This window comes from Triplophysa rosa, linkage group LG1, assembly GCF_024868665.1.
Source record: "Triplophysa rosa linkage group LG1, Trosa_1v2, whole genome shotgun sequence".
NCBI lineage: Eukaryota > Metazoa > Chordata > Actinopteri > Cypriniformes > Nemacheilidae > Triplophysa > Triplophysa rosa.
In genome coordinates this window covers 7634838-7649241 of record NC_079890.1, presented here as the reverse complement: position 1 = coordinate 7649241, position 14404 = coordinate 7634838, and the positions used below count along the sequence as shown (strand labels likewise).

At 37.6% G+C, this 14404-nt stretch overlaps 1 protein-coding gene and 1 pseudogene across 1 annotated transcript in view; one reads left to right on the top strand and one right to left on the bottom strand.

Moving 5' to 3' along the window:
- Positions 1-14404, top strand: part of mta2 (metastasis associated 1 family, member 2) — a 135069-nt gene that overhangs the window by 116313 nt on the left and 4352 nt on the right. Inside the window, exons 8-11 of the mRNA XM_057350094.1 lie at positions 10783-10882; positions 10963-11151; positions 13146-13220; positions 13341-13399. Coding sequence (XP_057206077.1) covers positions 10783-10882; positions 10963-11151; positions 13146-13220; positions 13341-13399 — 423 coding nt within the window. The remainder of the gene's footprint in view (positions 1-10782; positions 10883-10962; positions 11152-13145; positions 13221-13340; positions 13400-14404) is intronic.
- On the bottom strand, positions 851-6727 carry LOC130564224 (uncharacterized; annotated as a pseudogene).

Below are 14404 nucleotides of genomic sequence, written 5' to 3'. Positions count from 1 at the left end.
ATGCAATGGCTAGTCAAAATTGAAACATTTAAAAAGTTGTACACTTCAATGTACACACATTTGAATGAGTTATTTTGGCCCAGTGCATGTTGGGAACACCGCAGTGTTTCCCCTACCATTACCTTGGGGGAACCCCGCCCCTCCAACAGCACCTCCCACGACCCTTGAAGGTCAAGTTAAAAAAAAATTTATGTAGCGCCAGATCACAAAAGAAGTCATTTAAGGTTACCTTTCCTATATAACATGTCTATACCTTGTTCTCATACTAATCAAACTAAATAGCAGTATATTATTTATCTTATTTACATGGTGACATGTCATTTCTGTTTCTACGTGGTCGCGCCTTTACAATTCTCCTCTGCTCTCTGTATCGAGTTCCGCCCAATGCCCACACAGACACGTGCATGCACACTCCCACCAGCAGACAGAGCGCGTGTGGGAAAATATGTAGCGTCAACCACCTGAAAAGCAGATACAAATATTTGCGTTTTTAAACGCTCCCAGGGTGGTGAAAATGGCAAATTCGCTCTCCTGCTCCGAGTCTAAGTACAGAAAAGACGCAAGCCCTGCCCCTGACAAGCAACAGTCCAGTTACCACCGGATTAGAGGTTTTCACCTTTCTTATCCTTCGTTCCATCCGGACCGCAAGACATAATGAACAGCTGTCACTGTAAAATTACAGTAAAATGTGCAAGAGCGACTGTGAATTTACATGGACTGCTATAGCCTACTTTTATAATGAATCATAGCCTTTGCTGTAAAATTCAATTCACTAAATTAACCACAGTTACGATTTTTTACTTTTGTGATTACATTGGTACATTTGTGTAAACCTACTTTTGCTGTAAATTTCAGTAGCGTTTACATGTGTTAATTTAATGTACTGTAAATAATAACACTTAAAATAACAGGATTTCATAGATATAGCCAAATACATTTATTATAGAATAAACATAAACATTAAGCACTAGTTTCCAAAACTAGGTAAAAAAGAAAAAGAAAAGGAGATTGCACAATAAATATAAGGCTTTTGCCTTAGTAATACAAAAATACTTCCTTCCACAACAGTGAAGATTACACGATAAATGAAAGACTTTAGCCTTGGGAATACTGTACAAGAATCCTTACTTCCACAACAATGGAAATTGCACAATATATGAAAGGCTTTAGACTTGGCATTACAAGAAAACTACTTTCTTTTGCAAAAATGCAGATTGCAAAATAAGGCTTAAGCCTTCAGAATACAAGAAACTACTTTGTTCTGTAACAATGCAGATTGCAAAATAAGGCTTTAGCCTTGGAAATACAACAACAAGTACCACTAAGAACAGCAGCATTTAATTAACAACAAAGGAACACATTACTATATTGTGACTGAACTTCAGTCATAAACTTAGTTTAAACAAATACATAAGAAATTGTTTGAACTGTGTCTACCTTTAAATTGCTTATCTATGAAACGGCCAGACGTTGCATGTACATTAACTTGTACATGAACCACAAACTAGAAAATGGCGTCAGTCTCTTTTTCAATTCCATTGGAATTAACTGTTTTAAATGGCAAGCCATTCACAGTCCATTAGTTTTCGTAGCAATGTGCATACATTTGGGTTCATTCCATGCATTTTTTGTCTCGCTTTCCAGCAGCAACTTTTGATCCTGTTTCCAGATTGATGCCCACTATTCCTCTGTAAAAAAAACAACCAGAACCACTAGTTACCAAAAAGCAGCATGTACGAATAGAATAAAACACAAAATTAGCTTGAAAAAGAAGTGTCATTTTTAAGGGTTAGTTCTGCCAAAAAAAGACAAGTAGTTGTCCAGTGCAGTTCCATTTGTTCAGCCTGGGTTTATCAAAAATGCAGTTACGAAAAAAAGAAATTTGCAGGGTTGTAGCGGCACTGCCATATTAGTTCTGCACTAGAGTTTGGTGTGAAACATGACAGGGAATTATGGATAAACAGTGTGTAATCAACGTCAATGTGTTGCGCCAGCCCTACAGATCTAATCCTGATAATGCATTCTAACTGGAAAACCTAGAAGTCAAGAAAACTTTCAAGTATACAATAAATATTGGAGTTTATGCTCTGATTTACCTCTGAATAAATTCGAGTGTGCATGTAGCTTCATTCTGATAAGCCAGATTTAAGTTGTAATAGGTCGCAAACAATGCTGCCAGACCCTCAACAAATGCCTCTGAACATGGGCCCCTGACAACTTCCCTTTTAATTGACAACATCCATTTGCTTGGGGTCATCGATTCACCTATATAGAGTAAACTTAGATTAATAAGGGTTGTAAAAGTATGGTTCATGCACTGCAAAAATGAGCTTATTTTACTTAGTAATTCTGTCTTTTTTCCAGTCAAAATATATTAAAATTCTTAAATCAAGATGCATTTACTAGGTAAGAAAAATTACAAGATATTTAGTCTTGTTTCAAGGGGGGGAAATGTAAATTAAGGTGCAGTTTGCTGAAAACAAGTAAAATTATCTGATAGTAGGATAAGTAATATAATCTTTTTTGGGATTATTTACTTACTAAAATAAGATCTTTCTTGCAGTGTGGGTACCTCATGTAACCGAAAAATGATACCGATACTACAATATTACAAATTAAGAGATACTGGTGATTACAGTAGAAAGCAAAGAATATTGTGTATAATTCTACACAGGGACACAAATCAAATTACCTTGGATGATCAGTGTGGGTGAATCCGGTAATCCACCTCTTTTCATGTCGGCTGCAGTTGCTGCTACCTAAAATAAACACTTGCATTAAAAAAAATATTTTATATTTAAATTTTATATAAACGGGACATAAAAAAAGAAATAATACTTACATCAGCTTTAATTAGAAGGGACTCTAATGGGCCATTAAGAGGTGCAGCAGACACAGGACCAGAGAATTTCCCTCTCGATACTTTGATAGAACGGAACGCACCTCATTGTTTGTTGGCTTTTCTTGAAAAAATCTCAGAATCGTCTTTCCCTTCAATGCTCTCCACGATTCTCTGAAGCAGTACAATGTCAGTAAGCAAATGGAAGTGCAAAAACATCCCCTTGAGACAAAACAGGTAACGCCATGATTTCTTTAGTTCAGACACTGGCAGAGGTGGATTGGCATTTATATCACGGCGCTGACGGTAATATGTGACCTCCATCAACTTGTGAAGTACTCTACTGGCTCCAGAGGATCCTTCAGTGGAATGAAGCAGTAATATTTGCTTGCGCTTCTCTTCTAGAGTGTCAACATATTCTCCTGCAGAAAGTTACACTAGCTGCCAGCAGACACAGCCATATTGATCAGCAGGCCTTTTGGCTAATGGTTCCACATGATGATTGTAGTCGTTCTTTTCTCCGACGAGCTAAAGTGTTGTTCCTGTTAACATGTTCAACACGAGTCTTAACTTGTAAGAGTAAAAAGGCATACCCGCTACCTATTTTTGTACCATCAGCCAGAACATCAGCAAAGCTGTCCGGATACTGTTTAATAATGTTCTGGACCAGTGTTGGGTAAGTTACTCTGAAAAGTAATTAATTACTAGTTACTAATTACTTTCTATATCCTACATCAGGAGTCTTCAACTAAAATCGCTTGAGGTCCAGTAAACAAACCCTCCTTACCGGCCGAGGTCCGGACAATTAAATACCTAAAAACATGAGTTGATGGTTTTTGGCAGACCAAAGAAATAAACATGTCTTTTCATATCTATACAACGGCATAACAATGTCTGACAACAATATAATGAAGGGAAATGTGCAAAATGCCCTAATCTCTAAACCCGAACTGAACATACATTCATTTCAACATTAACAACTATATTCAACATCAATTAACATCAAGTCGTGACTGAACATCCTCTGATAACATTTCAGCTCTTCTGGTTGCAGCTGAAAGGGGGGTTTGTTTAATATTTTCTTTTAGTTCATGTCTTTATTTTCCTTCTAAACGTGTTTCACACGCAGCCTTCATGCACTCTTTTACTATTTTCCCATCAGTAAAGGGCTTGTTATGTTTTCCTAACATCCACTGTATTCTTAGTGAACATTCATATGCTGGTTGTTGGGCGGTAAGTGAGTGAGGGTGGACCCGTGTAGATCGCTACTACTGGGCTTTGAGCTAATATATTTCCGTGTCCTTACCTCGGACTGCTGCGGGTAAGTTTCTTCATAGTGTCTATGTCTAGTTTCATAATGCCATTTAATGTTTCCACTTTTGACAACCGCAACAGACTCCGAGCAAATGAGACAAACCGGTCTCGTGCATTTCGATGCAGAAAGAATAAATGCAAATCTCTCGACCCATTCATCTCGGAAAACATGGTTTTCAGAGTCAACTTTTCTAACTTTTGAAAAGGACATTGTTTTTCAGTCACTGAAAGTTACATCTGTCTGCACGCTGTGCAGCGAGTCTGTCGCGGCAAGTGTTGCCAGATAGAGTTGAAGGTTTCCAGCCCAAAAACGGTCCAAAACCCACCCAAACGCACACAAAACCGCCCAAAATATTTGATTAATATTTGGTTAAATTTGATCAATATTTAGCTATTTTAAATGCCACAATTAATGTACCATGCTATGGCTAGCGACATACACCAACAGCAACGGAACCACAGTAACAAAATGACAACATAAGACGTTCACATCTTTGGCCCATAGCCCCGCCCTCACACCACACACAATGCACTTTTACAGTGTAGATTTAGTTTAAAGATCATTCACATACCCAATTCGTTAATAACGAGCTAAACAATGTGTATTGAAATTATATTTTATACTTCAAATATTATTTTTTAACTATTATTATTACTACATTTTACTCATTATAAACAGGTGTGTAAGTAAGAGCGAGACAGACAGAGAGAGATCTTAAGCCTAACGTTACCTTTAAATGCAGAACAGTAACAGGGTGTCGATTGTAACTTGACAGGATGCTGAAGAACACAGCTGAACACAACTTTTCAGAATCACTCTCCCGCTCCTTTCTGTAACATTTTTTATATTTTGCCCACTTAGACTTCGTCATATTGACTGTTTATATTTCCCGCTGAGTGCTGGCTGCTTCTTCTCTTTTGGCGGTTGCAAAACTGTCTTTGGCGGTGGAAAAATCACTCGTGATTGGCTAAAAGATTACTAATTGGATGGAGTACACGCACACTTGGGTTTTGTTAAATAATAAGCCTATACAATGTACATGTTTCAAACCCGCCAAACTGATACCAAATCCGCCCAAATTTTGTCCATCCGCCCAAGCCAATTATTACCCGCACAATCAAATTCAAAACCGCCCAATCTGGCAACACTGGTCGCGGCTCTCTTCTCTCCACGACGTTGACGTCTGTACGTAGCAACAGTGCGCAGATGTTAACTGTCCGTGGCGCCTTAGGACCCAAACTGCTACTGAGCGGACCTTGATGTGCCTGGTATAAATTTGATTGCATTAGAAAATAATGTTAGGCGTTCATTTATTTATTACGTCAAAAGGCTTTGAGGTCCGGACGGACGCATCTCGCGGTCCGCATTCGGACCGGAGTCCGCTAGTTGGTGACCCCTGTCCTACATCAACCTTGATTAGTTAAGTGATTGAAGGATAGACATGAAACGTCTTATTTAATTCATTCAAATAAACAATATTAAACTACATAAAGTAGTAGTATTAACTGACCAAAGTATTACAAATGTGAGAATTATACATTAAAGCAAGGATTTTAAAGTTAGACTTTGAATTTTGATGTCAATTCCGCTATTGCACACACATACAGTATAACACAAAGGATTTAGTTTAATTACATCAGAAGTAACTGTAATTAAATTACAGAAAAAATAAGAGTAATCCCTTTACTTTTTCAAGGGAAAAGTAATTAAATTACAGTAACTAAGTACCTAGTAACTAGTTACACCCAACACTGTTCTGGACTACAATCTGGCACTGTGCCTTTGATGGGTTAACTTCATGTTTTCGGATGTAATCAACTAACACCCTTACCAGCTGCCTTCGATCAGCTGGGGATGGTATTTTTTTATTTACGATTTCCAATTTAATTCCAGAAGGCATATCTTCCCAAGGCGTCCTAAATGTTTCATGCCAGGAAGAGGATGCAGAAGAACGTTGAGAAGAGCAAGAAGAGTATGTTGTAGAACTTGAAGAATTTGCTGATCCTGGGCTCAGAGTATCTGAAAGAACTTGACTTGATGGGTGTTGGGGACTCAAGCAGCTGTCTTGTTCTAAACACAACCAAAATTGAACATGGAACATCTAACAATATTTTTCAAATGGACATTAGTAACAAGTACAATTTCTATAGAAGCTTGTTTTCCAGTGTAGACACGGTATTATATCTTAAAATTAAGACATTTTTGTTATTCTTTTTCTCTTTTTAATGTTGTTAGAAACTAGCAATTGCAAATTATCAAGTTTATATAACAATTCTGAGAATAGTCGCAATAACCTTTTTGTATAATTTCAGTGGTGGAAAACTAGTTTCAGTTAGTTTTCTGTCTAGCTGAAGAGAAATTAAAATACCTTTATTTGTCCATGCATCTAGTAGTTTGCGACATTGAATTGGTCTGAGGTGTTCCATAAGGTCTTCTTCCTTCACATAGAGGAGGTCAGCTTTAGTCTCAACTCCAACAGCAGTAAGGCCATGCATCAATTTTTGAAGCGTTTCATCAGAGAGACCAGGTAACGAAGAGCAGATGGCAAGTTTTATCTCCTCCAAATTGGACATACTTTAAAAAGATGGAAAAGAGTGGTGTAAAGCAACCACAGGCAAGCCACATATTTTGTACTCCTGGAGAGGGTAATAATCTAACAGCGCCTCTTGAAGTACACAGCAATATTGTTGGTCATCATCTGTTATGCAGTATACACACAAATCCACCAAGTGCACAGCACGTCGTTTCTCAGACACAAAGTAGTCTGCTGAATTCTGATGGACAAGGATTAGCTTAATTCTGCCAACCTCCAAACCCTCATCGTTACAGGCCAGAAGGACAACCATGCCTTTCCTGTACTTTGTTCCTTTCAAAGTGATTTCAGTAGCTACTAATGTATTGCCTGGCTGAAAATTTAAATGATCAACTGGTTCCTTGATTGCTTCATTGTAATCATCAGAATAAAATCCGGAGACTTTTTCAATTTGCACTGAAAGCTGAAAGAGGTTTCCTGCACTTAAATAGGCCTGGAGAAGTTGGTGCCTCTCTGCAAGTGTTGAACATAAGTTTTTGAAGTTGTGCAATTTTCTAGCACAATGTTTGAAATAGGCATGTTTACTTTCAAACCGCATGGTCCATAAGCGAATGAGTGGCCCAAATTGTATTATAAGCTCAGGATAATGGCTCTAAGTAGTGATGTTTAGGCTTGAGAGGCTCAGAAGGGAAAGTCACACACCTAAAATTAATGTACTGATCAATCAGCACATTCAGGTAAGCGACCTGATCTGCCAGAATTGCTGGTGCACAAATTAGGTCTACAATTTGTTTTAGGAGTAGAACAAGCTGCCACACTTCTGATTCTGGATACTTAATCCGGTGTCCAACAATAACTGGCAAAAGTCTTAAAAAACACCAGTTCTGAACCGCATGGCCACAAAGCTTCTCACTCCTGAAGTCTCTGCTGGTTTATTGGCAGCATCATTTCCTGTGTACTTAAACTGCTTAATATAAGAATTAAGCTCTGTGTATGTAAAGCATTTCTCTTGATTTACCATGTAATCAATGAACATCTTAAGATCAGATGCCACAACCCCCTCAAAGCGGTCATGGCCAAGGCAGGGGGGCAGGCCAGGCTGACAAACGTGAAAAGAACTCAACTGATTGAAAGGGGAGTTAAATTTGACTCCATCAACTGCATTATCGCCACTGGTAGCCAGTTCCTGAATATTTCTCTCATATGACTCTACAGTTCTAAAGATCTGGCATGAAATGTGTGTCTGTCAATGACACAATACCTGCAGAAATGTAGACTTCGGCTAAAGTTCTCAACAAAACCACCGATAGTGCGTCACCTATGATAGAACACAAAGAAGCTTTTAAAAATTTGCCATCATTAACAACAACAGCATTCTGTTCAAGATCTTTCAGATCTTCAATTAGTGATCTAAAAACATGAGCAGAACCAAATTGCTTAAAATCTTGCTCTTTATACAGAAGCACAAGTTGCATGTGATCTATGTTTGACCTGTTGTGAGGTAAAATCTCAGCGAAGGTTAGATAAACTGCCAGCAATTTGTGTTTCTTTCTAGCTGAGCCCAAAGGATTCACAACCTCAAATGAATCCTGATATATGATCAAACCAAGAGATGATAGATCAGTTTGAAACAAAGAATTTTCAGCAAAATTCTTACCATCCTTTACATCCCGAAGCAGACCATGTTCAGCTGTTTGTAAGAGCATCTGTTCATACTGATCTCTCACAGACTGGCAATGAAACAGGGAACGTATAATCTGCTTGACTGGGATGTACTAAGCACTCTTTCCCATTTCTTACACTAACTCCTAGAAAAACAGGGACTGGCTCAACATATTGGAACTCTTTCTTGAAAACAGTCTTTCTCCTCTGTGCTGTACTTAGAACACCACTATTACAGGCTGTCAGCAAATCCTCTCTAGACAGCTGTTCAATCACCTCATTGATCCTCACCTCTGGTAATTCCAGCAAAGCAAGCTGTTCTCTTAGTTTGCTAAGAAAGTAAGACTGACCAATGTCATGAATATTCTGAAATTCTTCAACAATGCCTTGAATGGTAGACTCAGGTAATAGCAATTTCGATTGGAGTTTCGGATAAAAAAGGGTTAAATTTCTTAGAAAAAGAGATTCATCCACAACTTCAGCAAAATTTTGCTCGGCAACCTCTGACCTATCTCTTTCAGACACAACATCACAAATGTGTGCTTCCACGGCCACAGCAGGCTCTTTCAAATGATCTACAGAGCACTTTTTTTGTGTCCGTGACACATGTGATGCGAATGTAGAGCTTACCTTAAATGTCCTGTTGCAACCAAAAGGGCACTGGATCTCCAGTCTTGACTGAATATGGCTCTTCAAATGAGACAGAAACTGTGTTAGGGTCTCACATTGAACTTCACAAAATTCTACGTGGCATTTCAATGTTTTATCACATAACTTTGCCTGAGAGTCCTTATCAGACCTGTGACGTTCATTGTGACGTCGGTATATGTGGGACTTCAATGAAGAAAACTTAGTGAAAACATGTGGGCAGTCAGGCACACCACATTGAAATTGCGAATTGGGCACATTTCTATGCAGTTTCATATGCTGCACAAAACTTGTGAGTGTACTGCTCTCGTTATTACAGAACTGACAGGTAAACATGTTAAACGGGATGACACAAACCTGCGAAAATCAGGACTTCACAAGCTAATACAAGCTCAACAAAGCACGTGAATGGCAACTTTCTAACGAGCTCTTACAAGTGAACTTAAAACAAGAACACAAAAAACATTTGTTTCATCATGTTCATTGAACCAATACGCGCTAATTAACGTTACATCTAATTATGTGCTAGACTCACCTAATAAATTCAGCGGAGAAACGTTAAATTAAACAGACAATCTAGTTTTGCAACGTGACAAAATATACCATGTCTTATACCATTACTTATACCATGGAAGAATTATCGGATGTAACAACATTTCACGTTTTAACAGAGGTAACAGTTACTGCTATACTCACCACTTCTCAGTCCTACCTTCAGTAGGCACAAAATCGCAATGTGCATGTTCAGCGCGCAAAATGTTCCAAGATGTCCACTGCTGATGACGTCACTACATCAAACGCGCTACGCAGATGTTGTCTAAATGTGTTTTTTTAAGCAAACATTTTTAAACCAGTATATGTGTACATGATCAGAATCTACATGTTTATAATTCATTTAAAAGGCTGCATTTATTACAGTTGAGTGTGTTTGTGTTATTGTAAAGTACCAAAACTTTTATTTCAAAACTAGTGCCACAGTTGACTTTTTAAATAAATTATAAAAATACATAAAATAAAACAACAAGTGTCATTACATACATGTTGTTCTGTAGCATCTACTACGTATAGTCTATTTTAAAAATACAGTACAGTACTGTCTGTCTGTCGTGATCATTCACTATTGCTATAAGCAAAATATTGTTGATTTAGGTACAGTATAGATGTTTATGAATGTGTAAGTTATAGGAACAAAAGCACACTGTTTGAATCAGATTGCTGTCTGAATGCTTTGTCTTGAGACCTGTTAGACTTGTGGCTATTAAGAAAACACTTTTCTGGGTTGCTCTGGAAGAACATCTATAATCTGCTGATTAAATAAATGTTATACCAAAAAGTTCAAAAGTTAAAGAATCTTTACCTAGTGTAAAGTAGGCTTTGTAAATATAAAAAAGAACTAATGTTAGCTTGTTTTCTGCAGTCAGTGTTTTGAAATAAAAACAGTTTTTGCTTTGTGTTTCAGGCTCAGAAAGATTTTTATTAATATTTAGATATTGTATATCGGCCAATAAATTGGTTATCAGCTTCCAATGGGAAAGAATTATCAGTTATGGTTATTGGCCAAAATGTACATATTGGTGCATCCCTACTCAGTTTGAGGCTTAATTGATTAAATTTAGGATTTTTTTCACTATAGTTTCTGAAAACAGTATTGGAATTGCATTTATAAGCATTTATAAGTTACATTGAAATCTATAGAATTTTTATTGTTATTATTTTGTAAGTAAATGCAAAATACAGTAAAATGACTTGCATGACGTTAATGCAAAAATTGTATGTGTATTTTAGAGCTGTTGGCACCTTTGCCCGTGCACTTGACTGCAGCAGTTCCATCCGCCAGCCTAGTCTGCACATGAGTGCAGCTGCAGCATCTCGGGACATCACACTGGTGAGGCAAGAGCGCATGTGGACACACAGTTTTCTGTTTACACGCACATCTGACATTCATACTGTTCCGTCCATCTGTAGTTCCACGCCATGGACACTCTGCAGAAGAATGGCTATGACCTTGCCAAGGCCATGTCCACACTGGTGCCGCAGGGCGGCCCGGTGCTGTGCAGAGATGAGATGGAAGAGTGGAGTGCATCAGAAGCCATGCTGTTTGAGGAGGCTCTGGAAAAATATGGCAAGGACTTCAATGATATCCGCCAAGATTTTGTAAGTTTTGGAAAATAAAACCAAAATGCTGTTTTTGCGTGAGCTAACACATGCAGACACGATGTCTTTAAATTAGGGATGCAAGATAAATTATCGGCCATATCGGTTTATATATAACATTTTAATGTTATCGGTATCGGCCGATAATTAAATTTAGGCCGATGTATTATAGCTGATAAATTATTAATCATTTCCTCAGGTTGAACCACTTCAGCTGCACGCTGCTCACAGTTAAAATCCAGTACAGTGCTGTCTTTCTGTCATGATCATTCACTTACTGTTATTAGCAAAACATTGTTGATGTAGTATGTAGATATTTATGAACGTGTAAATTATAGGAACCAAACACATATTGTGTGAATCAGACTGCTGTCTGAATGCTTTCTGTCTTGAGACCTGTTAGACTTGTGGCTATTGAGAACACCTTTCTGGGTTGCTCTGGAAGAACATCTTTAATTTGTTTATTAAATATACATTCTACCAGAAGAGTTTAAAAGTTAAAAAAAATCTTTAACTAGTGTAAAGTAGGCTTGGTACATGATTTTCAGGGTAAAAAAAGAATTTTCAGTCTCAGAAAATGTTATATTAATATTTAGATACTGTATATCGGCCAATATATCGGTTATCGGCATCCAATGTTAAAAAATGATCGGATATCATTATCGGCCAAAATTTACATATCGGTGGATCCCTACTTTAAATGTTTGATAAATGCAGACTTTCCCATTACATGATGCTGTATTCTTGTAAAGGGGGAATGATCGATAAACTCAGCCATTTTTATCATCTTATTTGATTAAAACAGCCCTTGCATCTTAAATAAAACATGAGTTTTACTCTAGTACCCAGAAGTTAATCATGGTATTTGTTGTAAAAATCAATTTTCCAAAAAAAGATCACTGCACTTTGACGTAAATTTTGGCCGATAACGATAACCAATAATTCTTGAACATTGGAAGCCGATAACCCATATATTGGCCGATAAACAGTATCTAAATATTAATATAACATTTTCTGAGACTGAAAACTATTTTCCCCCCAGAAAATCATGTACCAAGCCTACTGTACACTAAATAAAAATTATTTAACTTTTTAAACTTCTCTGGTATAATGTTTATTTAATAAACAAATTAAAAATGTTCTTCCAGAGCAACCCAGAAAGGTGTTCTCAATAGCCACAAGTCTCAAGACAGAAATCATTCAGACAGCAGTGGGCTTCAAAAAATATGCTTTTGTTCCTATAATATACATGTTCATAAATATCTACATACTACATCAACAATGTTTTGCTATAGCAGTAAGTGAATGATCACGACAGAATGACCTCACTGTACTGTATTTTAACTGTGAGCAGCTGAAGTGGTTCAACTAAATTATTCACAGTTTATCGGCTATAACATATCGGCCTAAATTGTGTTATCGGCTGATACTGATAACATTAAAAATGACCATTTATCGGCTGATACCGATATGGCCAATAATTTATCGTGCATCCCTACTTTGACTATAATTAAACCATGGTTAATTTTTCTCAGGGGATATATGAATGATCTGGCTGTTATTTTTTCTTCAAAACACTGTTTATGAATATGTAAGGGATAATCCACAGCTAGCCATGCATTAAAGGAATTTAATGCACAACAAGAAGACCAAGAACCACCCAACAGATTGTTGCCTCCGCGAAGTGCATTAAAATAATTAAATGCATGGCTAGCTGTGGATCATCCTGCTTATACCATGGTTATTTGCCAAGTTAAAGCTGTTACTTTTTATCAGACAGGTGAAAATTATATAAAAATGTTAATTTTGTCAGTTAATTTCAAACATTGATCAAACTGACTGGAACTACCCGTGCATTAAACGGTTTTAATGCACACCTTCCAACCAAAGAATCGATATGCAAAATTTGCAACCAGAATCAATAAAAAAATCAACTGATACCCAACCCTAAATCTAATCTACATACGGGCATTGTGTTTGTTGTTGTCGTGCAGTTACCCTGGAAGTCCTTAGCTAGTGTGGTCCAGTTCTACTACATGTGGAAGACTACTGATCGTTACATCCAGCAGGTATGACAATTTTTCATTTTTAATGGCAAAATAAACATTGTTTGAATAGTCCCTTTGAATGTCAAAACCATCATCTGGACTATCTGGACAATTTTAATATAAATGTCTGTTTATTTTTAGAAACGACTAAAGGCAGCTGAGGCAGACAGTAAACTGAAACAGGTGTACATCCCCACCTAGTGAGTTCTTAGTGTTACTGCACTTCCTAATAATACATATTTTGGAACAAAGTACTGTTTATTACTTGTATTATGTGGTATACTGGCACCTTTGATAAATATGAGTAAAGAAGGCTGTGAAAAAAATGTCTTTATTGTTAACCCCTTTGTTCTTTTGCTTAAAATGTTAAGAAAAAACATCTGCTCTCATTGAAAACAAACAATTACGAATACAACACAGTTTAATCAAAGAAAACATATCTTTGTCAAATATATGTGTGCCACAATTATTGGCACCCTTCTAGCCAACACTTTCTGCTGCCAAGAGGGCAGCTCTGAATCTTCTCCTATATTGGCTGATAAGGTTTGAGAATACATGGCAAGGATTCTGAGACCATTCCTCAATACAAAATCTCCAGATCCTTCAGATTTTGAGGTCCATGCTGGTGGACTCTCCTCCAGGTTTTCTATGGGATTCAAGTCAGGGGACTGGGATGGCCAGGGCAAGACTATTTTCAATCCTCAAACATCGTTCAGCCAAGTTTCAGTGATAAAAAGGAAGTCCAGTCCATGGGAGATGTAAAAATCATTCAGGATAAGTTTGATCTACAATTGAACGAGCATTTATCAATCCCAGATTTACAATGGTCGATTCAGCACTTAAATTTGGGAAAAGAGCACTTAGCTTAGTGGATCCAACTTGTTTTACAGGGAGCAGATTTGCGTGAATCACTCCTCTGCTTTTTGCCCCGCTCCGCGTAGCACGAATCAATGGTGGTGATGATGTGATTGGAGCAACAGATATTAAACAAGAAGGCCGCATCTCTGCCACATGGCTTATTCCACCTTCTAGCCTTCTCAATTTCTGGAGTTTCACCAGGACTCCAGCAGGCGACCCCCGTCGTCTTCTACAACGTCTTGTTTCTCAGCACACACACATAGCCCGATACACAGCAAACTTTGATCGGTGCCTGTAGTATACGTCGCTGCACTACAAACAGCTTTAAGTTTAGATCGCGGCTACAC